Consider the following 27,340-nt stretch of genomic DNA (forward strand, 5'->3'; position numbering starts at 1 on the left):
TCAGTAGCTAGAGTGTCTTAAAAAAATGAATTCACTGCTTCATCCCATAGGTAAATACTGCTTTCCCCTGGCTTAAATGTTTCAGCTCTAAGTGTTCTCACGTTTACATTCAACACTTTGTTTTGGAGCCATCATGACTTTTATAGTAAAATTATCTGGACGGTCTTTATCGATTATTTTTATTTTGTGCTGGAAAAGCATATCACATAGGAAATCTTAAACACCATCATCACAAAGATAGCAAAAACAATGTTGATAATTTACCACACGAAATTTTGGATTTTAAGGTGAAAAAAAGTTTTAGCCAAGTCATTCTGACGTACAGGAGAATCTCTAGATAGCAGTTTTCAGTTCTTACTTTGTGCCTATTGTGCAGGCATTTGCTGGGTTCCTGAAATTCAGCGTGAGCAGTGCCCTTCACCTGCAGTCTCCCAGCACGTGCGGTGTGGTGCAGAAGGCAGATGATCACACCTGCATGAAAAATTGCAGCTACAAGAAGTAGCTTTAAAGCAGTAATTCTCAAAATTACGGTTTCAGGACTGCTTTACACGCTTAAAAATTATTGCAAACCCTAAAGAGATTGTTGTTTTGGACTGTGTCTATCCTTATATAGCATATTAGAAATTTAAATGTCAAAAATTTTAAAAATATGTGTTTAACAGTAATCCTGTTATGCATTAATAACATTTTTATGAAAAATAACTTCCAAGCTAAGTCAGTTTAGTTAAAGAGTAGAGTGATTATGTATTTGTACGTTTCCAATGTCTACTTAAGACAGCTGGATTCTCTTAACTGCTTCGGCATTTAATGTTCAGCAATCTGTCACTTTGTTTGAAATATATGAAGAAAATCTAACTTCACACGGATTTGCTGTTGGGCAAGGAAGTACTCTCTGTGGATCCCCTGAAGATATCTAGGGCCCCTCCTGGGTCTACACTTCGGGAAGTGCTGCTTTAAAGGAAGGCACACTATTATGAGAACACGTGGCCAAGTGTGTTTCGGCAAAGTTTCCTTGAAGCTTTTGTAGCCTCCCTAAAACAACTTTCTTGCCTTTATACATATAATACGTACCTTTAAAAGTCAGCTATCAAACGGAAGTTTTTTAGAGCCGTTACCTTTATGATCTCAGTAACTCCAAATTAATGTGAATGGTATGGACCAAAGCAAACTTAGGTCAAAGTTTTTCAGCATCTATTGGAGTTGCCTTGTGTGGTTTTTGTCAGAAAAAAAAGAAACCTTTGAATCAATGCATAGACATCCTGCAATTATACCTTACATTGTATTTTGCTCACACACTGCCTAATGCTGATAAGAATAGTATGTCTGTAGTACGGCAATTTGTGTCCCATCGAAAGACGCCGGAGTTCTTAACTTGAGTTCTAGGGCATATAGGCAAGACTGTCTATAGCCTTCTGATTGCGATGGAGTGGCAAAAATAGTAAGAAAATTCAGCAAAGTTCTCCAGTGATAAACTGCTAACATAGTTTCTTTGTATAGACTGGAGTCTGCACAGGCAGGTTTTGCTCATTAATAGCATTGAGAAGTTACCTGTGCAGCAATCCTATCAGTATAGACTTCTCCATTTAGTAAAGAATTACAAACTTTTTCTCCACATGGCCCTATTCTGCCTGTTAGTGCTTTGTGGCAGTCATGCGTTGTCAGTGGCTTTCTTGGTGACAAAATTGTCATAAATATCAAACTCTGAAGATGTTAAGTAACAACAGGCAGTAACCACCTCCCACTCTGCAATGAGGGGTTTAAAATGCTCTTCACAATGACCTCAATAAGCAGTATTTGGGCAAAAAGGACTTTCTCAAATTACGCTTTTAATGGTACAGATAACATCAGAACAATAATTTTCAATGACATTACTCAGAACCTGTTTTATGCTCAGTTTTGGGACTGTAGACTTGAAAAGTTAAATGTGAATGAAGTTTAATTTTAAAATTTGATTAGTTACATAGTTTAAAAGGTCAAGTAATTCTGCAAGGTTTATAAACAAAGTCCAACAGCGTCTGCATTGGTCTTCTATCCAGAGGTGACTGCTTTCAGTTCTTCTAGATATTTCTTAGGATATTTGCCTTTATATTTGTAAGTGACATGTATACGTGGTTTTTTTCAAGTTATAAAAACTAATATCTATTGATAACTTAATCTGGAAGATAAGGATTTAACTTTCACCAGCCTGGCCTCCTTCCCTTCATCTTCCATCTTCCCACATTCATGCAGTAATTTAAGTCCATTTTCAGATTTCACATTATTGCAGCCATGTAGGAAATTCATAGCTGAGCCATGTAACAGAATATGGTTATATTTCCTTTCTTATATAATTTTACTTTTTCTTTTAGTTAATACTTTACGCTTTTCTGTTTTCTTGTACACATCACTAATTCATTCCCACCTAAATTATTTAAAAACAATTTGCCGATGAAGGGACTCTAAATGAACTAATGGAGTGAAAACTGAGGACTCAGATAAATTGGCTGTAGGAAACATGACCAAAATCTTTTCTTCAGCTGTGTTTTATAAGCTTATAAAAAAGATGTGTTAGCATTTAGACTATTTCAGGTAATAGTAATTTGCCAAAGAAATAACCATCAACTGCATTTACAATATATTTTATATACTAAAATCACTAGTTTTAGTTTGTTAACCTAATTTTGTTCATCACCATCATAAACATTGTATCCTTCCGATTTAATTAACTCAATTTTTTTGGAATCCTGAAAAAATACATCTTTAATTTTGCCAACAAAACTTCTTTTAAAAATCTCTTGAGTAACGATATTTACATTTCGACCATATTCAAAGCCCCCTAAATAAAAAGTACCACCATAGTTTAGAGCAACAAATTTTCTATGTGGATCAATATCCTCAGAGAGAATTAGATTGTCATCTAGGTAGACCTTAATAAGAGTCTGATTTTGAGTTATAATTAAATGGTGCCATTGATTACAACAGAATGTGTCGTTGCTATAAATCATAGGTACAGAGATGCCTTCTCCTAAATTAACTGCTATTTTTAAGGTCTGATTATGGAGACCAATTGCCAGAAAATCATTTTCTTCATCTTGAGCTTTCCCTATCCATGCAATTAAACCTTCTGTTTCAGTAGTACTGAAACTGAAGGATACAGTAGTGAACTGAAGGTTTCTCATTCTGTAATCTGGATCAATGAACTTAATGTAAGAATTACTTACAAACTTTGCAGTTGAAAATGAAGTTTTGTTTTCACAGTACCTTCCCACCCAACCCAAAGTACATAAACAACTGTAAGAAAATGATTGGCCAGGGACACACAGAGACTGGTGGAGACAGAGATTACTCAAACAGTGCACAGACTGGTCGCATGTATTTCCAGCCCAGTGTGGCAAACATCTGCAAGAGAAAGTTGTGCCATTTACTATACATTCGCCTCTATTTTTGCACACACTGTACCCACAGGCTGTCCCATCACAGTCACCTACATTTGAGCCACCTTTTGCTCCTAATTCAGTTAACTGTAATTCTTGATGGTTTATAATAACTTCCCGGACACAACCTTGGAAACCTACAGGTTCATTTGCTGTTGCCATGGGATTAACAAGATTTAAGGATGACACTCCTCCAATATAGAAGTCAGTATTTGTATCCAGGTAACTCATTTTAGCAATGGCTTTTCCTGTTACATTGATCCCATCCAGATCCAGGTAGCCTTCTGCACCATCTCTTCCTGCTTTAATCACATGCCAGGTGCTTCCAGTAATGGTTACTTTTTGGAGCGTCTCTAGAATGATAGTTCTGTCACCAAGGTTGTAGCGAAGTTGAACAGAACCATTTGCTAAAGAGATACATAAAAAATCACCTGTTGAGAAAGAAAACCCTGTTTAATTAGAAGCAGAGAAATGTCAGTCCATTAACAACTAGCCCTTTCTGGTCACTGGAATTTAAGTTTTAGTTTTGGGGAAAAGAAGGTTACAAATCTTGACCATAATTATGTTAGAAAGTTTTATTTCCAGTTACAGGTAAAAAATGTACGTGTATTACCTTGACCCTGTTACAGTTCATCCTCTTACAGAAACTTGGTGCATGTTGTGTTTTCACGAACACTCCCCCGCCCTTGTCCACCTCATCTAGGTAACTGCTACCCATCTTTCAGGTCTCAGGTCACATGCCACTTCCTCAGAGAAGTCTTCCTTAATTCCCTAGAGTTGGTCAGGTTGTTGTTGTTGTTGTTTTTTTAATAATTAGTGCTTTAATGGCACTAGATTTTTCTTCTTCATAATATCTAAAATCTCATTTTATCATTATATAGTCGTGTCAACAAATCTGAACAAATAGGATCCCGCATGTGTATGAAGTTGCAATGAGGCATTCAGAGGAATAGCAAACGCAACTCTGCATGCCTGAGAAAAGAATGTAGCCCTTCAAGATAAGATTACTTTAAGAAGGTAGCAAAGTATTTTACATAACAAATTTCCCTCAACACAGCATCTTCCCTTCCCCCTAATATTTCACAACCAGTAATTTTTTTTTCTTCCCTTTTCTTGTCCAGGGAGATTTCTTGACACGCTACTCTTCTTCCCTCCTCCTTCCGCAGTGCCACACTGCCTCACCTCCCTCCTGCACGTGGTGTCCTTTCCCCCCCTCTCCTTTGTGGTCCACACCAGACCATTCAGGTGGTCAGGAGACCTAGCAGCTCTCAGGTCGCACACCTCTCACGTCCCCTTGGGAGAAGTGTACGAGCCCCTGCAAAGTGTGGCTCTCTTGCTTTAATTACTCTCCTCACAGTGAATTTATAGTGAATATCATCTGTGTCATTACATCTGTGATGATTTGGTTAATAGCTGCCTCATCCACTAACTTACAAGTTTCATGAGAAGAGGATCTGTGTTTGAGTTGGCCCAACAGTTCATCCCTGGCACCCGGCACAGTGTTGGGCACATAAGATGCTCAATAAGTAATTGTTGAATTAAGAAATTCCTTTGTATACTTGTGGGATGAGGTGACCGAGTATATCTCAACAACTAGTTTTCGGCTGAAAGCAAAAAATAAAACATCTTTTTCCTATAATGCTGTGTAAATTAAAATTTTTTCCCAGTGAAAGGAAGAAATTTAGTTTATTCATATATTTTTCTAACACCATGTTAAGCCCAAAGAAAGAGAAACTGCATTACAAGCTTTTAGGTTATATATGAAAAAATTAAATATAGATCAAAACATTTAAAAATTTTTATACCACAGGAACCTCGAACAATAAAATGATCGTAGGTTTTTAAAATTCATAGCACTCTAAATATACTTTACGGCCTGCAAGTGGACAGGAACCTCTCTCACAGTCATGGAAGTAGTTAACCTTGCTTGTGGTGTAGAGAGTCCTATGGTAAGTAATCTTAAAATGAAGAACTACATTGGAACATGAAGGATCTAAAAAATGATTAGGAAAGCTGAAGCTGCTGCGCTGTGACATCACTGGTCAAGTTGTCAGCCGGAAGGCAGAGCAAGGAGAGTGGCTTCTGCAAACAAAGGCGTGTCCTAACGGCTTGGCTTGTATGCCCCCATCTCCCCGTCTTCCCTTATTTATCTGAGCATGCTTTAACTTGACATTGTGGGTGACAAGGCTTTTTCAATACACGTTGATCTGTGAAGATTATAATCACATCAAGGTGAATTCAGGCTATGTGTAATTGACTTGTGCTTAATATAATATGGCTCATGTATCAAAAAAGCTTATTTTGAGGCATTAAATATTTAGCAGAAACAGATAAACGCGTGGCAGGGTTTATTTTCAATTTTTTTCCCCCTAAATCAAAGAACTAAAATCAACTAGCATAATTTTCAAGTTACCATTTTGTTTTAACTTATACACTATATTAGATTATTCAGGTTATTAACCTCTAAGGAGACACAGAAATCTTATTAATTGAGAATTTGGTTTTCCATGTGTGAAAACCTAACTGGCTGCTGATACCCAAATTTGTGGGTTTTGATAGTGTGTGTTAAGAGGGCAGTTTTTACTAATCACTCCTCTTAGCAGAGGATCAACTAGGAGCCTTGGTTAATGTTTACATCAGGCATAGCTCTCAGAGAAGGTACAAAGTACAGGGCTGTCACCCGTGTTTTAGGCAACCTTAGGTAAGTGAAACATACCACCTGATTACTAATAAACGTTTATGCCTTTCATCTGATAATTACTTTCAGGTTAATCTAAGTCTGAGGATGCAGAGCATAGATTTTTGATATTTTAAAGTTTTCATGCTTTTCTTACATAAGTGTTGAACGCAGCACCAATTATGTCATGAAACTAATCTATTTTCATCTTTGTAAACAGTGTCTAATAGCAGAAAAAAGGAAAGCCTCGACTGTAATGAACTGAAATACAAAGCCAGTTAATAACAGATTGTAAGAAAACCTGCTCCTTCTCTCCTCTGTTTGCTAATGTATACGAGCTCTTTATTTTCTATACATAAACGTAACCATCCAGTGTACTGGTTATAAAATTAGAGCACATTCTTGGCCAGTCACAGTCCAGAATCTCTCTCGATTTCCTGCCCTTATCATAAAGGCTAACTTTGATATTTTTATGAGCAATGTAACTTAAGCTGATTGTCTTTTAATGTCTCTTCATTTACAAATAGAAATTTTCTGTTTGTGCATGAGTCTCCCATTTGGCATTGTCACAGGGAGGTTTAAATTAGTCCTGAATTTAAAGCCAAATATCAAATCACGGGAGAACAAAACTCTTCTGAGATTTTTCTTTTTTCTTTGTTATTATTATCTTTTCTCCTTGAGATTATTTTGAAGGTATTTCACCAGTGCATTGAGGTGGAACCACTTTTGTCTAATCTTCTGATAGTCTTATTAATCAGTAGCATATTAAGACACAGATTGTGAAAAGCAGAACATCATTTTTGTTCGCTGTCAACATAAACTGATTCAATTATTTTTATCACCAAAATTGCATTTTCTGAGAAATGCCAAATGTAAAATTTAAAAATTATTTTGCAGTAAAAATGTATCTATATATGCAGATGTCTTTGTCAAAGTTCTGGAGAAAGATATGAACATGGAAATCAGGAGTAAGCAATAAAAACTCAAAAAGCAATTTTTCAAACTGGAGCATACTAAAATATTTTTATCCCATATTATTTTATGATAATTATACAACTTTTATAGTTAAAAACACTTTTATAAACTCATTTTGGAACGTGGATCCTAGGTTTAAAATTTAGATGACTGAATTAGAGAAAAATCTTTGGAGTTACAAATGTGAATGTATTTCTTGGGGATGTATCAGTCATGCCTTTCCTTTACCTTTTATATGCATATTTTTTCCCTTTTGACATAGGACAATTATGCATAACTCCAACCTCTTTTTTTTTTTTTTTGATGGGATTGTTATAAAGTTGCGCCTATACTATATTTGGATTTTGCTAACTTTAATTCTAACAAAGCTCTTCGTAACATTCACGTGTAGGAATCGCCTCATAAACACATTTACAGTGACAAAAGAACATAAAAGATCAAGTGTTTACACGTTTTGTAGGCTAGGTAACTTAAAAAAAAACTCCATGACACATTCCTTAATCGACTATTAGGAATTCATTAGGATTCTTTCTCCCCCTGCAAAGATCTTGCCAACTTTACCTGATTGTGCTTTTAAGTGTTGTGCAACGTAAAAGAGGATGCCATCCGCTGCAAGAGGCTGAAACTGCAACTGGATATGTGTCTTTTTTCGAATATGAAAGGAAGCAAAAGACATCCAGGATAATTCATGGCTTTTGAAAGACGGATCACTTATGGACAAAGCTAAAAACAAAAACAAAAACAAAACAGGGAAACTGAGTTGCAAAAAACAGTATTGCTCATAAATAATCATATAAACTCGTAGTTTTGTCATTTAAGAACTTACCTTATCGTCCAAGAGTCGCTCCTAGCTGAACACAGTGTACCTTGGTGACTCTGTTCTAATCTCACTAACTAGAGGCTTGCTGTAATGTGGTCAATTATTGAAGAGCCTCCTGTGCTCCTTCTGGCCAGTACTGTGTGCACACACCCTGTGCTCTGGGTTCCATTATAGGAGAGATCAGATGCATAGATTCTGAGAATTTCTCATGCTTATCTCAAGAATGTGAGATTCTTGGGAAAGTCTTACATTAAAAATGCTTTTTAAAAGATGGTTCATATAGTGGAAGACAGAAGGCATCACTATAAATTATTCAGTTTCTTTATTTCTGATTAAAATATAGAGTATAATCAAGTCAAGATATATTTTAAGTGACTATTTAGATGGACCATCAAGTATCCTTCGTGTCAGGAGACTAAGTAGCTTGAACATCTGCCTGTTTTACCCCAAATGCCAGTGAGCGCGTGGTTTCTTTACCTTATTGGACGAGAGAAGTGAGTGGAAGGAAAATTGCACTACGAAGTGAAAGAATGGAGGTAAAATGGAAACATTTTCAATATTTCCTAGGCTAAAAGTTAAAAACACGTATTAGGGAATCTCACTTGGATAAAAGTCAATGATGTGCAATAGCTAGAATTTAGTTAGCATAAAACTATTTCAAGAAAAAAGCAATTTACCAATAATGTGGGGAAAAATAAGAGGAAAGATTTTATGATTCAGAAAAGGTTACATGTGTGGTTGTAAATCATAAATTCTGACAGGGAAGACAGCTGTAACACAGAAGAAAAGAATAAGTGAATAAGATTTGAGTGTATGAGAAAAGAAACTGGACTTATTGTCTGCCTCACAAAATAACTGTAAACCAGAATTCTGCCAGAATAGAATTTTTACTGACTTTTCTGGATTGCAAAATACTGCACCCTAATTTAACCTGTTATGATTTCTTTTTAAATTAAGATCAATAGTCCTTGTGAAGTATCTAGCCCAGGGCTATCTTTGCATCAATTTAATTTTTAAAGCTGGTTTAGGGCCCTTGGTTGGTTAAGAAGCGCGCACCTGAGCTAGTTTCTGGGCTGGGCGGTGTGAGCACGGTGGATTCCTGCACGTTTGGAACTAGGCTCAGGCATGTTGAATCACGTTTGGTGACTGTGCCCCTTGAAGCCACTGGATTCAAGCGGTTTGTAGACATCACTGACCACAGCCCAACACCTCCGTGGAATTCCAAAGGAGTGTGGGGCAGGGCCTCAGTGAAAACAAAACATGCCAGTTAGGACCCTTCCTCCTCTTGTCTTTACGTGGATTTTTCTTTCTATCAGTTACAAGTGAATATTTGAAGGGACTTGGAAGGTAACTTCTTCCCCATCAGTCAGACATTTAAGCGTAAGGGATAGATGAAATCAGTTTTCACTACTTGAGTTACAATGCTGGGATGGAAAATTTCCCCCAGCTCTCCTCTGCTCAGATGTACGCACACACTTTAAAATACTTAAGACTATTTGAAATCCTGGGACAAGGACATTTGATTAACCAGTTTTCCATACCTTAGACCGCACAAGTTTCCACTTATTTCACGGGACTGCTGGTTTTTATATTGTGCGTATGAAACAGCAGCAGTACGATGTCATGGGAACTCACTGGCTTGGCAGTGTGACGACTTAGCCCCTCTATCCTGCTCTTTCCTAATTTTGATTTTTTACTTCTTTCAAGGTAAGAGTTGAGGTTAAGCAATTTTTAAGGCTCTTCTCAACCCTGCCATTTCACAAGTCATTTAAAGGCAAATTTCAGTTTTGAAGTTATTTGGCTTGTGATGATTACATGGCCCCTTTATTAGGCCTTCTTAGACAATTGGAGTGTGACAGCACATTGATACGTACGTTGCCTGTACACTGTCAGTTCCTAGGCTGTATTTACATAAGGAATGGCTGTAATGAGAGGCTGCTAAAATCTAGAGACAGAGTGTTTTAAATTTGTTGATGATCTACTGTGATCTTATATTTGTTATATTTATTAAGAAACTAGTAAGGACCTGCTAATAATTGGATTGAGAGACAGGAGACTTGATTCTGAGACTTTAGGCATATCATTTAATTTCCCTGAACATTAGTTCTCTCACTTACCAATTGATACTGTTAGACTAGAAGATGATTGGTAGTGTCCTATGATTCTACACCCCTGCCTGGAACTCCTTATACCAAAATATGTATTTAATTCATGATATAGTTGAATTACTTTATTAAGAATGTCGGTCTGAGTTCTGGATCTTGAGAACAAGAAGAGAAAATAAGACTCTGTATTTTATAACACTTTACGCTCAGTAGAGAACTTTTGCATACCCTGCTTCATGTGAATTCTGTTAGGTAGGCAAGATGGCACTTACTATATTAGTGAGAGTCCTGGCAGTGAACAGAGAGCACACAGGGAGGGGCATTTAAAAAGAATGGGATAAAAGAGCTATTTATAAAGGTGTGAGTAGGGTGGAGGGAAACTGCAGGAAATAGAATGTCACCTGGGGTTGGTCTCATTGGGGAGCTGTTTTCACTCCTAGGCCTGAAGTTAAAGAAAGCAAGGGCCTTGATGGAATAAAAGTTATGTTTTAAGGCAAGACAAGAAAAAATTAAACAACATTCTCTGTGTGTTTGTCTGGGCCTCCTCCCTCCCTCCCCCCACCCTATGCAGTGTGCACCCGCATCACACGTTAACCCGAGCTCCTCAAATGTGGGAATGCCAGCTCCCCTGCAAAGACCAGTTTTTACATTTCTCCTGACACTAGCAATGCAACCTCTTACAGAATAGGGTTCTTTCCCAGCTCTGAAGGGGGTTGTGGTGACTCCCCGCTCACTCTGTACTTGGTGAACTTTATACAAAGTATCAGTGTGTCATTTTGATGGACGATCCTTCGTCTTGAAAACGTATATGGCTGTGCCTTCAGCTTCTAACAGGCTGAACAGTGCTCACAGCTTTCTGAGAGTCTGCCTCCCGGGTTATAATCCTCAGTTTGGCTGGAATAAATTTCCCTTTTTCTTCTTAACTTGATAGTTAATTGAATTTTCATCGACAGCCTTCTGACAGAAGCTGTGCCCTTGGGTAAAGGTAAATCTTGTTTTGGCCTCGTGGTGAGGAGCCTTGGGGAATAAGCACTCTGTCTAACTCTCGTCCTGTCCTCGCATCACCTGCTGGTGACTTCTCTTGGGCAAACTCAGCTGCAACGTACTGGAGAAGACACTAGAGGGCAGGGTCGAGGTGGGTGGGGAGTGGCGTGGGGGAGGGTGGGGCAGGTGGAAAACAGTCGGCATACTTAATGTTGCCTGTTTACAAATAATGAAATCGAAGCTCAGAGACTTAAACGATGCAGCAGAAACGGAATTACTAGTTACCAGAAGCATCAGGACTTAAGTTCAAGTGTTCTGACTCATGCTTACAGTCTTCACAGGCCTCCTATTTTCTCAGCATGAAATTAAAATTCTTTATCATGGTTTCCACGGCTCTGCAAGATCTGGCTTCTGCTTGCCTTTCCAAATGCATCTTGCAATACCACCTCCTATCCTGGGAGTCGTGGCTGCCTGTCTCTCCCGAGACGTGTAACATCATTTTCCTGCTTCCAGGTTTGCCTCTGCCCAGAGGGCTCACCCCCTTGCCGTCACGTGCGGGGGAGTCTCATTACATGACAGCGTAGGTGTCACTACTCACAGAAGCCTCCCTGACCATCCCAACTAGAGTGCTGAAAGTCACTCTTCCAGTGACTTTCCACCTCCTCCTCTTGATTTCCTTCATGGCGTTGACTCAATCCGTGCTTTTCCTCATTGGTTGGTGTACCTGTCGTCTGCCTGCCTCGTCCCAGGATGTAACTTCTATGAAAGCGGGGCACCTGTCTGTCTTGTTAAGGCAGTCTTCCTAACACGTGGTCTGGAACTGGTAAACAATCTTAATGAATTAGTGAATGATTCGTACTGCCAAGCGTTACCGCCAGGGGAGGCGACAAGAACAAAGAATGCTAATGCTAGGCAGTGTTTTGAGGCAGACACCCTTTCACCATCCCTGCCCCCCACGCTTCATCAGGTGTGCCAGTCAGTTATGCGCTGATTTCTTGTCGTTCAGAGATTATAAATATCAGTTTTGATTCTTCTTGGGGGTGGGGCTTATTTACAGTAAAGATGATCATAAAACTAGGTAGGTAGGACAGCTGTAAATTGAGTTCTATGTATAAACTAATTTTCTCTCTGAGATTTTAGGTTTCTTGGGATGGGGAAATAGAAGAGGCAGAAGGGGAAAAGACGACATATATGTTAGGGATTTTCAAGTTTAAGGATATTGGTATTGAATTTCTTGGTAATTTATATACCAGTTTATAACTACAATAGAGGTGAATTGAACCCCAGGAATTTTTTCTGCATTCTAGGTGCCTATAAATTGATCAACTGAGTAGAAATTATGATTGCATATTACAGATAGCTGCTGGTTATGATGCAGCTGAGAACAGCTCTCTGGGAATAAGAAACAAGCAGCTATTGACAAAACACAGGAGCACACCGCTGCCTGGTTTCAGTGGCCTGGTTGCTATCTGTTCTGTTTTTGTTTTTTAAATTAAATTTCAGTACTGTAGCTACTACGTTGGAAAGTTGCAAAGTCAGTGGGTCAATGGAGATAAAGAAAACAGACCTTGTGTAGGCAAAGTTTAATTCTGTCATTTCTCATCAACCTCTTTCTTCATTGTTTTTACTTTACCACAAATACAGTTTATAGTTCTTAAAATCAACTTTACTATACAAATTACTATAGAAAAATAACTTTCAACTGGGAATCTAAAAGTAGAGACCCATCTCCAACATAACACTTTTTTCCGTCAAAACAACTGTTTATGATACAATTTTCTATGGCTTTTTACAAAGAATCAAATTATTTTATAGCATAGCAGGGTGTATCTAGTCAATTTTTGTTCAGAATTCTATGAGGGTGATCCAATTTTTCTGGCATCTTTTATCAAACTTCCTAAACTCTCTATGAAATAATTTCATTTATCTACCTCCCTACCTATGTATTTTCTCTGCCATCTCTTTGTATAATCTACTTATGTATATGCTGTCATATAATATATATTTATATACATGCTATCATATGTTATATATATTACATACACACACCCAAACAAACTTTAGGTTAACCCCCTCGGCTTTCATTGCTTGATCTTTTAAGCTGCAAAACTCTGGCTTGCCCTATTGTTACAAACGGTAGCCCTGACATTTACTTGCTCTGTTCTTTCTTTCAGTTTCTAGCAGCTACTGGTTTGCGAGTAAAAGAGGGGCACCATCTTGGTAAAGTTTTGAGCACTTTGCTATTCACTAAAGTCAAGAACTCCTTCTTGAAAATGACCACAATTTGTTTCGTTTTTGTTTTTAGGGGCAAGTCATTAGGTCTATTTACTTATTTACTATTAGTTTTTTTTTAATGGAGGTACTGGGGATGGAACGCAGGATCTCGTGCGTGCTAAGCATATGCTCTACCATTTGAGTACACCCTCTCCCCACAATTTGTTCTTGTTATTTTAGAACCGTTCAGTGAAATGTTACAGCAGGCACTCTCCCTCTGCACTGTAATGGTGAGGACTGGAGATTCACCAACAATGGACACAAACGGGCGTGGGCACTGCCCTCGGTTCTCTGAAAGCGGGTCAGGGAAGTCTTCCCTAAAGAAGTAACGTCTGAGTCAAAATCTGAAGGATGGAGAAGTGTTAGCTGGATGTTGAGGGGAAGATGAGAGCATTTTAGGCCAGGAAAAGTGTGTGTAAAATCCAGATTCCAGGAAACAGTGTAGCATATTCCAGGACCCAAGAATGGCCATTTTTAAAGAGCAGGATCTGTCTTAATGTCATTTGAAAGAGACTGATTCCTGTAGGCCAGACACAGAACTCCATCCCGTTATCACATGGTCACCCTTCCGACATGATGACACATTGCTTTCACTGCATCACTAGTATTATAACCTTCAAATCTCCTCCATTTATCAACACTTTTGACTTTTGGAGGAGAGTTAAACACACATAGAATCTCAGTGAATGTAGGATTAAAAATGTTTGCATTAAGGTATTTGATAAAGCGATCTGAAGAAGATTAAATTACGATATGTATGAATGCGCTATTACAACAACCCTCACAAATTACCAAAGGTGTACATAACACAGTTGAAGACTGGGCTCCTGTACTTCTGCCTCAGCCTCTGTTCCTAAAGAGGGGAAGGAGAGGCAAAGGCTTTATCTTCTGGGTGGATGGGGAGGTGGGATGAAGAAACAGTAGATCACCCAGAGCCAGGAAGTCAGGAGATGGCAGGTGCATCCTCACGTCCCCATATTTTTCTGGCTTAATTTCTCCAGATTCCTTAACTGCAAGTTTCCTGGGTTCCCTGCCACCCTATCCTGAAAGTCCTAGCCAGCCCCAAGACCCACAATCATCTCTTGGTACTGAAGCTGGAGAGGGCAACGCTGCCAGGGGGCTGCAGACTGAAGCAGGAGCAGGACCGTGTGGCTGGTGCTGTGATATTTAGAACTACATTTAGATACGACGATGTGTTGATTTATTGAAGACGTATAACCTGAGACATTAGGCAGCATACGCTTTCCTAATTTTCTCCATAGCCCCTTTTCCAGTGCCCCCCCTCGACCTGTGTGGTCATTGTTCACTCTTGCTCTAGGGGTTCGTAGAGCTTAAGCAGAGGATTCCGGTGTGACGGAGGAGGTTTAAAGGTGGCTGTCTCCCACTAGCCTTCCCATCAATCTCGCCTGTAAGAGGAGGGCTAGGGTAGGGGAGGTGGTCGGAGAAGTTATAGGAGGAGGTAAAAGCACGGTCTTGCTTGGGGGTGACGGGCAGTACAGAGCCACATTCCTTCTCCTGTCCATGAAGACGAGTTTGTGCTGTTGGCTGCAAGAAGGACAGCAGGGGAATGACTTTGGTCCAGCTCTATTTGGGAGGGAGAGGGCAAGACCTCCATGCTCCACCCACGCCCTCCCACCCAGCAGTGTGTGTGATGTGGAGGAAGTCCCGAAGGCCTTAGGCAAGCTGGGGTTAAAGGAGAGGAAGCAGACCTAGAGGCATCCTTAGCACCAGCTGCAGCCCATGTGGGGAGCACTCAGGAGACTGGGCTCCCTCAGACGCAAATTCCATGATCTGCCCCAGCGGTAAGGTACAGGGAAGAAAGTAAGCTGATGAGACCTAGAAAACTGAAAGCTCCTCGTTGTTCCCCTGGACTCGGGGCCATTTCACCCCTGAAAGTCTCTTCTTTTGCACTGGAGCTTATGTATCTGCCTTGTGACACTCTGGAAGGTTTTAGTCAAGTGGAAGATACAGAGGGAGAAGCTTAAAGATGGAGCCTTGTTCCTGAATTGAGTCACAAACCTAAACTCACTTGATTGGATTGCCTTTAGCACAAAACATCTACAACAAGACAGGGTGATTAGAGTTAGTAAATTAAAGCAATTCTAAAACTACAGCTGTATTTTTGTACTACTGAATTTCCGTACTATCCTGTCTGTGAAATATAACGTCAAATATACAGGGCAGAGAAGAGAGTGGACTCTTATTATTACACACATTTCATTTTACTTTCCCCAAAGGAAGCTGACTCAGTTAAACCTGTGGACGGCATGAGCCGAGGTTCTGCCTCACCTTGTTCACAGTAGACTCCAGTGGTCCCCAGAGGACAGTAACAGGTGTATCCACGAGGCAACGGCACACAGGTAGCTCCTTGGCTGCAGTGGTGTGGAGGGGCATGCTCAGGGTCACAGGTGGAAACGGTCTCCGTGCAGAGTGCTCCCTTCCAGCCGCTAGGGCAGTTACAGCTGCAGGTTAAGAAAGAAGGCAGCAGGATTTGAGCACTTGAGCAGAGATGGATAAGGCACTTGTGTATCATCCTGATGGTAGCTTGGCAGTTATGACTGAGGTTCCAAGACAGAAAAGATTTTGTATATGAAAGCAAATTGTGGTGCAAACTACCAAGATTCAAACTGTCAAAGGAAAGACCTAATAAGTGGCTATGGGATTACTGGACTCCCCATCAAAACCAGACAGCTACACGTAAAAGAGTGAAATTAGAACGTTCCCTCACACCATATGCAAAAATAAACTTAAAGTGGATTAAAGACCTAAATATAAGATGTGAAACCATAAAACTCCTAGAAAAGAACACAGGCAGAATACTCTTTGACATAAATTGCAGCAATAATTTTTTGGATCATTCTCCTAAGACAAAAGAAATAAAAGCAAAAATAAACAAATAGGACCTAATTAAACATAAGAGCTTTTGCACATTAAAAGGAAACCACAGACAAAAGTGAAAAGACAACCCATGAAATGAGAGAAAATACATGCAAATGATATGATCAATAAGGGGTTAATATTCAAAGCATATAAACAGCTCACACAGCTCAACATCAAAAACACAAATGACCCAATTTTAAAAAATGGGCAAAAGACCTAAATAGACATTTTTCCAAAGAAGACATACAGATGGCTAACAGGCACATGAAAAGATGCTCCACGTCACTAATTATTAGAGAAATGCAAATCAAAACCACGAGGTGTCACCTTACACCTGTCAGAATGGCTGTCACCAAAGACAACACAAATAACAAATGTAGGTGAGCGTGTGGAGAAAAGGGAACCCTGTGCACTGTTGCTGGGAATGTAAACTGGCGCGGCCCCTATGGAAACCAGTATGGAGGGTCCTCAAAAAACTAAACATAGGACTACTGTATGATCCGGCAATCCCACTGCTGCATATACATATATCAGGAAAAAATAAAAACACTAATTCAAAAAGATGCATGCACCCCAGTGTTCATAGCAGCACTACTTAATAATAGCCTAGATGTGGAAGCAACCCAAGTGTCCACCAACAGATGAATGGATAAATAAGGCATGGCATATATATAATGGAATATGAAAGCCATAAAAAGAATAAAATTCTGCCATTTGCAGCCATGTTGATGGACCTAGAGAATATTATGCGTAGTGAAATAAGTCAGACAAAGACAAATACTGCATGATGAGATAACTTATATGGAATCTAAAAAGCAATACAAATGAATCTATATACAAAAAACAGAAGCAGACTCACAGACACAGAAAACAAACTAGTGGTTGCCAGTGGGGAGAGGGAAGGAGGGAGGGAGAACATAGGGGTATAGGATTGACAGATATCTATTTTATAGATAAGCAAAAAGGATATATTGTATAGCACAGGGAATGTTTTGTAATAACGTAAAAAAAATCTTTTTAAAGTTTTTTTCTTTTTTGGGGGGGGATAATTACATTTATTCGTTTATCTTTTAATGTAGATACTGGGGATTGAACCCAGGACCTCTTGCATGCTAAGGACACACTCTACTACTGAGCTATACCCTCCCCACTTCTTGTAATAGCTTTTAATAGAGCATAACCTATAAAAATACTGAATCACTATGCTGTACACCTGAAACTAATATACTGTTTTGTAAGTCACCTATACTTCAGTAAAAAACAAGAAAGAAAAGGATGACTTCTCCTAAGAGGGTTTAAAAAGAGAGTGAGAAATGAAAGAAATCTACTTTATGATACCCCCACGGGTCCTGGTCACACTTCTCTTGATTCGTTACAGCGTCCTTACTGGTAAACCGTGGACGCAGGTGACCGTGACAGCACTGTGGTTGTCAAACGGCATCACCAATAGTACAATTTCTAACGTGAACAAGTAAAGACGAGGCAGGTAGAAAACAGAAATATCTTTAACTCTGTTTTCTTTGGGCTGGAAGAATCCTCGCAGCTTCTGAGTGTGACAGGTGGTTCATACCGTCCCCTCTAGATGGACTAACCTGTATGATATATCACATGCCTGGTAGAGGGGGTGGTTAGGCCAATGAGCACACCTTCTGCGAACATTATTAACAACCTTATCATTTTACAGAAACAACAGGTAAGAGAGTCATAAAGTTGAGATTAAACAAGAAGAGAATGAGAATCACTTGGAACCTCTGACTGCGGGAGGTGCTGTCTTTTGCACGAGCAGGTACCTTTCCACTACTTCTTCTAAGCAAACTTTAATGTTGAAAACGTCTTACATGGTGTTTTACATCCTTTTCATTTAAAAGCATTTTATTGTGAAACATGCCCACAGCACATAATGTACAAAGTGAGCATCTTTGAACCCACCACCTGAAGAAGCAGAGAATTACCAGGACCTTGAAGGCCACGTGTGTTCCTGCCCTGATACCCTCCTGTGTCTTCTCTGGGAGAGTTGAAATTTGAGATAATCACTCCTTGATTTTCTTTAGAGTTTTAGTTTTAAGTTGTGTCTGTCTTTAAAACTGGTATAAATGTAATGACATTGTATACATTCTTCCGTGACTGCCTTTCACGCGGGATTTTATGTCTGGGATTCACCTGTGTTGGTGCATGCAGTGGTTGCATTAACTGTCAGCGCTACACAACGTGATGAACACAAGTTCTTATCTTTGTGTAGTCAAAATTTCAGTATTTTCTTCTGTGGTTTGCATTTTTTGTGACATATTTAAGAAATTTTTCCTTATTCTGAGATTAAAAAAAATACATATTTTATTAAAGTAAGATCAGTTACAATGTGTCAATTTCTGGTGTATAGCATAATGTCCCAGTCATGCATATACATACATATATTTGTCTTCATATTCTTTTTCATTATAGATTATTACAAGATATTGAATATAGTTCCCTGTGCCATACAGAAGTTTAATTTTTATCTATTTTATATATAGTAGTAAATATTTGCAAATCTCAAACTCCTAATTTATCCCTCCCTACCCCCTTTCCCCGGGGTAACCATAAGTTTGTTTACTATGTCTGCGAGTCTGTTTTTGTTTTGTAGATGAGTTCGTCAGTCCGCACCCCCCCTTTTTTTTTAGATTCCACATATGAGTGAAACCATATGGTATTTTTCTTTCTCTTTCTGGCTTACTTAACTTAGAGTGACGATCTCTAGGTCCATCCATGTTGCAGCAAATGGCATTATTTTATTCTTTTTTATGGCTGCTGAGCTCTTCGAAGGAACTAAGGTCCCCACCCAAGTGGAGGATGGCAGCCTCAGGCTGAGCACAAGATTCTGAAAACATCTCTCTGTTACCTCCCCACCAACCAATCAGAGGAGGGTCATGCACGCTCCCTGCAGCCCTTCCCCCAAATTTTGCCTATAAAACTCTTCCCCCCAAACCACTGGGGAGTTTGTTTGGGCTTTTTGAGCACAAGCCACCTGTTCTCCTTGCTTGGTCTATGTAATAAAGCTTTCTCTGCTCCAAACGCTGACATTTCTGTTTCTCTGGCCTCACTGTGCATTGGGCACATGAATTTGGGTTCAACAACATCCATACAGGGCGCTGTATGTTCCAAGATAAACAGGTGTGGCTTTTAAATGGAAACGTGTAGGGTCTTCATTCCAAATGGATGAGGAGGAGTTGGGAAGCCTCTCCTATCTGCACCTTCAACTTCACATGCCTTCTTCCTGCTACTTCTCATTCTTAGTGATTACATTCTTTATTATTAGCAGTTTATTTATTATCACATTAAAAAGTAACAAAAATACCTGGTAAGTCACCTGCAGAATGACCAAATTTTCTCCCATAAAATGAGGTAAATTCCTGCTTCTAACTAATTAAGCTTAGTTGTGGGAAAATTAGAATGCATAATTGTAAAGCAAGTAAAAGGTTTTATTAAAAATCGTAAAGAAGTAAAAATAAAATCATAAATGGTAAAGCTAATGCTAAAAAGAACTTCCTGTGATGGTGACATCCTATGCCTCAGGCTTTGTTCTTAGCACTTCCATGGACTTGGTCAAGTCACAAATTTTTTTTCCCTGAAAAATTTCCATAAAATTCAGCTAGTACTTTTAACTTATTATTAAGTGCATTAGGTGTCTTGGATCCCAGAACACAGCAAGCCTTTTCATACCTGGTTGGGATTAACTTAAACTTGACTCCCCACTAACCCTCCTCCCACAATCTCATATTCAACAGGTCACAAAACACCATGAATATTTCTCTGTAATATCTTTTAAACTGATCTTTAATTTCCTCTTCTATGGATATTTCTTAAAACTAGGCCCTTTTTCGTGTGCTTAGATTTCCAAAACTGCCTCCTAGGAATCCTGCAGTATACCCATCCTGCAGAGGGACGCTGAGATAGCTTGCAAACATCTGTCTTCACCATGGCTCTTTCCTGGTCAGGAGCTGTGTCTCCTTCCGGTGTTTTCTCACCAGCCCGAGGGACAGCGGTTAGCGGTTCTTTGAACTTTGCACTTTGCTTTTGATCATGTTCTGGGGAGGAGGTGCAGGGCAATTGCTCAGGGCTTTTAACACTTCACTGGCGAGAGGGCTGCCTCACCCCTGTCTTCCAGAGGAGACTCTGACACCCCACTTCCTCACCTGCCTTTCCGTGAGCCAGTGTCAGCAGTGAATCGTACCTTCCCACATATTCTGGGGGGGGAGATTTTGACAAATCACTTTTCTAGCTGTCCCACCCACGTATGAGACATAGGATATTTATGAAGAGCTGGAGTGTAAAAAGCTGAAGCAGAGAGCTTACCCCTCTTCACTTGTCGTCTGCCCAGAGCCCTCTGTGTACTACTGCTGCACAGAGGACGTGCTGGACGAAGTAGCTTGAGTTATCAGACAGCATTCCTTTGTTTTTTCCTCCCCACTCCACAGGGCCACATTTTGGTTCATGTTAAAGCAGTTCAGATGTCAAATTGTGCAGCTTTGCTGGGGTCCACCCAGAGAAGATCCTTTCTAAAGGCGCCCAGACCCAAACAGAAAAGCAAATCACAAATGAAAGCCCTTGTAAACCCTTGCATGGTGAACCTTTCTGGCAACACTCTAGATACTGTGAATTTCAGATAGTGTCTTTCTCCTGGTGCCTGGAAGGAGATGTAGTGATTCACTTTCATTATTGAAAAGACAGCACACGAGCTACACTGATCCTCTTCTGTTTGCCTCGATCCGTCCGCCAGTCACCTAGCGCGTCTGCATAAACACACTTTCAGTGCGAGCGTCAGCGCGTGTTCCTAGTTTGTGCGAGTGCAGTGCCGGTGAGAACGCAGACACCCAGCTCCCTTCCTTCCCGATAACGTCACACTTACTATACAGTCGCCCCGCTCTCCACGCACGTCCCGCCGTTGCCACATTGCATCAGGCTACAAGGAGAAGCATCGCACTGGCCGACGCTGCGCCCAGCACTCGGGTGGCCCTCGGGACTCCCCAGGCTTCTGAAATGGCCCTTCTTCTTAGTGCGAACTTGAATAGTAAATATACAGCCTTGAAAAGAGGCAAAATACTTCATATTTAAAAATGGAAGAAACAGATAAAACAAGACAATTACTTTTCATTTTTAAATTAACATTTTCAACATAAAGTAATACATACTAAAAAAAAAATTAGTAACACAGAAAGAAAAATAAAAAATCATCTACAAATTCACCACTCCAGAGAAAGCAATTATTAACATTTTGAGACATATAGAGTATATTTCTATGCTTAGTTGTATTTTCCTTTAAACAAAAGTAGAATCCTACATTAAACTAAATAATATATATTATACCAAAACTTTGTATAGCATAAATGCCATTAACTCTTTTCTGATAGCATTAACGGTTTTTAAATGATGGCATAATATTCTCTTATCTCAGAATATATTTAATCAACCTTCAATTATTGACTTATTTCTATTTCTTGTTATTAAACATAATCCTCTAATAAATATCGATATATGTGTATCTTTGTACATTTGCTAATTGTTTTCTTAGCATAAATTTAAAGAAGTAAAACTATCAGGGTGAAAGCTATGGATGCTGCGAAGGGCGCCCAAATGTCAGAGATGCTTCCTGCAGTTATGCCGGCCCCACCACGCACGGGGGCGCCTGCTTCTTCACAGACGCCGTGACGTGAGAGATTATCATCTGTTTCATTTTAAAGGAAACAATTAAATGCCCTTTTGCAGTTTTTAATCGGGCTTGAAAGTCTTTTTTTTTTTTTTTTAACATTTTTTATTGATTTATAATCATTTTACAATGTTGTGTCAAATTCCAGTGTAGAGCACAATTTTTCAGTTATAACATGAACATACATATATTCATTGTCACATTTTTTTCGCTGTCATCCACCACAAGTTCTTGTATATATTTCCCTGTGCTATACAGTATAATCTTATCTGTTCTGCATCTGCCTGTCAGTGTCTACAAATTTTGAACTCCCAGTCTGTCCCTTCCCACCCTTCTCCCCCTTGGCAACCACAAGTTTGTATTCTATGTCTATGAGTCTGTTTTGGTTTTGTATTTATGTTCATTTTTTGGGAAAATCTTTTAAGGAATTTGTTAGTCATTTGTAATTTCCCCCTTTCAGTTGCTTATTAGGTACTGTCCTTCTCCGCTTACCTTTTTGTCTATACCCTTTTTAACATTTATTTGAAAAACCTCTTTATAGAATGAGCACGTTAGCTATTGGTCATATATCGTAAATAGTTTCTCCAGTTTAATATCTGCTATTTAATTTTGCTTAAGATGAATTCTTTCATTTTTATGTAGAGAAGCTTATAATATTTATGTTGTCGCATTTACCTTTCGCTCTCCCAGGGATTTGCCTTTGCACGTGCGTATCCTTAGGAAGGTCTTTTCCAGACAGATAATGGGTGATCTTACTTACACGTGGAATGTGAAATCTGCCTTTTGCAGAGTGAAATGCACTCAGCAGAGAGCAAAAGTGTAAGATGGAGTCAGGTGGGCCTGGGTTCAGTTACAATGTCTTCCACATAATGGCTAGATCGCAGATCTAGTTATCAGCCTTCCATCTTTAAAATGGGGGCAAATACATCTATTCCATGAGTCAAGAGGCATAAGAAAATATACAAAAACTAGCCAGTATAATGCTTGGCAATAGGCAGGTCTTGTATTCCTTTCCACACTGTCTCAGAAATTCACTATTTCTTTTATTAAAAAAAGATTCCCTTTTAGCAAAAATTGTGGGCTGCTAATATTAGGTTTTGTTATTTTTATACTCATCCACTGAAAAAGAAACTTTGTTTAAATGACTGTAATATATATTAATGTCTGAAGTGTTCATTTAAAACCACTTCTCTTTTATATGAATAGATAAAATACTTTTGCTGTGAGAAACTGCTAAAATACGTTTTTTGGCTAAAAACGTGGCAATGCTATATTTAGAGGAACATCTGACCGATATGAATAGTTATATGTGTTTATTTCGCAGAGAGATGTTCCATGTCAGTCAACATAGCATACAGCGTAAAGGCAGTTACAGTGGAAGTCATCTGTCGAATACATATTGCATAATTTCATTCTTTTCTAAATAGCAGATTATATAACAGAATGGGCTTCGTACAGCACCCTGCAACAGGTACTCAGTGTCTATATCTTGCATGTGTTAAAACAGTTGTGAAAGAGACTTTTGGAGCTATGATATTGGAAGGACTAGTGAGGTTCCAAATACACGATAGTTTTTTTTTTTGACAGTAAGAGAATTTTTAAATTATTGCAATAAAATAATTACTCTTGCCTTATGGGCTCTGGTTTGAAAAATCCTATGCAATTGAGAGAGAGAGAGAGAGAGAGAGGGAGAGAGAATGAGAAAAGATAAACTAGCAAGAAACTTACTGTACCGGCAGTGTGGGGCATTTTCAGGCTGGAATAACATCTCTACAGCATTGCTAATGAATCTGAGTCTATTTTCTGTCTACTCTGTTCAGTTGAGTAATGTTTAATAATCCCCCTGTCAGGGAACACCGGCTACTGAGACAGCAGAATAACAGTTGGAAGGGATAGTAGATTTCCCCTTGCTCACAGTAGTCAAAAGTAATTTTCAATTAGTAGCAGATCTTAGAACATTGATCGAAGCTATGGTTCTCCTCTCCAGAAAAAAATGCACATGGCTACACACACAATTGTGTGTGTGATTTCAGGAGACGCGGGGACCCACTGAATCCCCTCCCTGACTCTCCACATGAGAACCCTGTAGTTCTGTAGTTAGAGATGCTTTTGGTGAGGAGGGAAGAATTCCTCTTATGTGGACAATAAAACAGTAAGGCCTCTGTGTCTGGCATAAGTAGAGTTTTTAATCTGGAGAAGGGTTAAATGACTTCTTCACGAACATTAAAGCATATAGGGAAAATAATGGCCCAATTTAGACCATTTACAGACCAAAAACAAATGGGCTTGGTCAACAGTAAGAATTTGTATTTTAGACCGAGAACTTCTGGGTTAGTTCTGTATCTGAAGTGTTTGTAGAAGTGTGAGAGCCCCTGTCAGATAATCTTTTCCTGTGTGATTTAATCACCATTCTACACACGAATGTGATAACCTTAACCTGATTATTCAATTCTTCTATTAAAATGCTATATTTGCTTTGTTATGACTAATTAATACAGTGGCTTCCAAATCTAGAGAGGCTTATGGAAATGCAAATTTTTAGACCCCATCATAGAGATTTCAATTAAGCAGTTCTGGGAAGGGTCCAGAAATCTATATTTTAAAGAAGTCATCCTGTATCATTCCTTAGAGCCAGTGAGATCAGCTCTTGGGAATCATAGGCTTACAGCGCAGTTGCGATCTGTCACTATGATAGGTTGGACGTGCTTGTGCATCATTTTCAGTACATAATAAGTGCTAGTCTATAATGGAGGAGATGCAGATGTCAAGGAAGGATCAGACGTCAGGAGACAAATGATAAAATTAAGGGCTAAGGGCCTGACGTTTCCATAAGACTGTGGATTAAGTGGCAGTTACCAAGAAGACCTGCCGGAGATTTGCATCCTAAGAATCTGGCTTCCAGGCGTGTGAGTCCTAGCTGTTTCTGTCGGGAGGGGCCCGCTGAGTGTGTGCTGGGTGTAGGCTCATTAACACGCTGGAGGAGAAAACGACAGGTATTGACAAAAGCCTGTCTTTGTTCTTGGAATCAAGAGATAAAGAAAAGTTCCTAGTAGGAGGGAGAGAATAAGACAAAAGGAAATCCAGAAATGCTGCACTTCAGTAAATCTGAAAGCGTCAAGTCTGTTGACAACAGGGTGGCGTAACACTAATAGTAGTTAATTTATTGAGTGTTTCTCATGTTCTGGTTTCTGGTATAAGCACTTAGTATAATTATCTTATTTAATTAAATCACAAGCACCCTCTGGGGTAGGTATTTTTATTTTACAGAGGAGAAAGTGGAAGCTCAGAGAGGGTAAGTAGCAGGCGAAAAGTCCCAAAGCTGTGACATGGCAGAGCCTGAATTGGAAGACGGGCTGACTCCAGAGGCAAAGCCACTGTCCGCAGAGCAGAGAAATGGAGCCGTGCCTCCTGCCACCAGCAGCACGGTCGCCACTGCTAACACATGGCGAGCGCTCCCCGCCAGGCAGTCCGCGCTCTTGCCCCACTACCTCACTCTCAGAACTGGAGAAGGGCTGTGATTAGCCCACGTTCAGCCGAGGCACAGGGGGTCACGGGGACGTTAGGTGACTCGCCAGACTCACAGAGCCTGAAGGTGGTGGTGGTGGGGGGTACATATCCAGGCAGCTGGGCTCCAGAGTCCTCACTCTTACCCTTGATGCTGTGTCCAGAGTGTTCATAACCGTGTCTCTGAGTTAATGACGGCAAGTTCTGATGAGCCCCCACGAGGTCTCTGTTTCACTGAGTGGAAGGTGGGCTAACTTTCACATTTATAAGTTCACCCGTCCTTTTCTTTGAATACCATGTTTGAAAAAACGCATTGATTCATTATGCCCTTCAGATAAAGTCCTGCAGGGAAAGAAGTCGTGAGCTGTCTGCTACACTGAGCACAGTGCCTCAACGTGCCTTAAATGTTCTTTAAGAAACTCTTCTGAGCATTAGCACCGATAACATAATCAGAGAAAACGTTTCTTTGAGTCTTGGCAGAATGAACTAATTTTACTGAAACCTGACCTTGTATGGTGTTGGATTAGCTGTGTTGCTTCCATATGTTTCAAGTGCGTGGCATCCTGCATCAGTATTTAGGCAGAAGACAGGGGAGGTGGGGAGAAGGGTGTGGTCAGGTAGGTGAACTCAGAACGGGTTTGTGGTCTCACACCGACGTGCAGCCCTGCTCCTGGACTCTGATGGAGAGTAGCCTGGTCGTGAGTGACGGGCTTAGGGCACCACAACGAGCAGCCCCTTGGCCAAATATTCTGGGGCTAAGAGCCACCAAAAAAACTTGTTTTCACCAAATGCATTTTTATAACAATTCAAAGTTGTTATGAGCCTTTATGTGACAACTCTACTATGAATTGGCTTTATAGGGAGGGTCTGAGCCTATGTTCGTTTTTGAACTCAGGGAGACAGACTATGGCAGTATGATTCCTTGCCCAAGCATGGTGTTTGCCCTTAATCCTCGTGGCTTCCGCTGGCCTCCTTGGGCCATATCTTGATGGTATGGATCAACTGGCAGGAATCACTAATCTTTCATATCAAGTACATTCCAAAGTTAGATGAAGTTTCAGTTTGTACTGTGACTCCATGTGGTCTATGCTACTTACCCTGTATTAAAAAGCACCCACAACCTGATCCCCCAAATCAGGCTCCACTTGCTTTTTCCTCCACGGAATTTGTCACCTTATACTGCTATATAATTTATGTATTCATCATACTTAGTGTTTATTGTCTGTTCCCTCCTTTAACCGACTAGAAGGGAAGCTCGTGAGGGCAGGAATCCTTGTTTTGTGCACTGAAACATCCCAACACCTAGTACACAGGTCGTCAGTGGTTAGTAAGCGATGCATGAATGCTTTCCATTAAAATCCAACTCTGATCACGTCTGATTAGAAAGCAACCCTCCTTGCTGGTTTTAGAACTAGAAGTATACCCCTGGCGCGTTTTTGTCTTTTCTCAGGTCTTGAGACAAGCAGGTATAGTGTAAAGTCCATCCAGGCCTTACCTTGAAAGCCGTTTTTAAAATCAGCTCCGTCCGGTAAGAGCTCTGGAGTGTACTCGCTGCAGCCGCCTACATAAAACTGGCCGAAGACGTTGAGACCAACCAGCTTTCCTGGGGAGATGACAGATTTATTTTCATGATCATCTACCTTCAAAAAGAAAAAAATTCAAAACCTATTAGAAAAGGAATTGATTCCCCAGGGTGAACTGTTAAGACACCCTTTTGTTATTTCCCATTTAGCTGGCTCGAAAACTTACAAAGACCTGAATTTTGAAGAAATAAAAAACGCTTCACCACTCAATTTTCTGTGTCTCTGCTGATGTCTGTTACCATGGATATATTAATACAGCAGTCATGGTTTTGCATTTCAATCAAAATTGTAGTTCTTCAAAGATTAGGGGCTGGCATCCCACTGGGCCGCCTCCATCCAGCCTTGCCTCCCTCTCCCATCCATTCCCGAATGACCACCAGCCATTGATCAAAAAATGGAAGTTGACCACGGTACCCCGCTCCCTTCTTAAATTTCTCAGTAGCTC

General features: G+C 39.9%; 1 protein-coding gene and 1 long non-coding RNA gene across 2 annotated transcripts in view; one reads left to right on the top strand and one right to left on the bottom strand.

Moving 5' to 3' along the window:
* Window positions 1-1,806: 1,806 nt before the first annotated feature.
* The window catches only part of EYS (eyes shut homolog), a 1,182,030-nt gene continuing 1,156,496 nt past the window's right edge, over window positions 1,807-27,340 (bottom strand). The window contains 5 exon segments of the mRNA XM_031455943.2: window positions 1,807-3,844; window positions 7,627-7,788; window positions 15,538-15,710; window positions 21,011-21,185; window positions 26,808-26,952. Of these exon segments, the coding sequence (XP_031311803.2) occupies window positions 2,655-3,844; window positions 7,627-7,788; window positions 15,538-15,710; window positions 21,011-21,185; window positions 26,808-26,952 (1,845 nt within the window). The 3' untranslated portion in view covers window positions 1,807-2,654.
* On the top strand, window positions 6,054-18,469 carry LOC116154317 (uncharacterized). The gene is made up of 3 exons (XR_004138137.2): window positions 6,054-6,114; window positions 17,813-17,914; window positions 18,023-18,469. It is a non-coding gene; the product is annotated as an uncharacterized LOC116154317 (long non-coding RNA).

The sequence above is a fragment of the Camelus dromedarius genome, chromosome 6 (assembly GCF_036321535.1).
Source record: "Camelus dromedarius isolate mCamDro1 chromosome 6, mCamDro1.pat, whole genome shotgun sequence".
Classification (NCBI taxonomy): Eukaryota; Metazoa; Chordata; class Mammalia; order Artiodactyla; family Camelidae; genus Camelus; species Camelus dromedarius.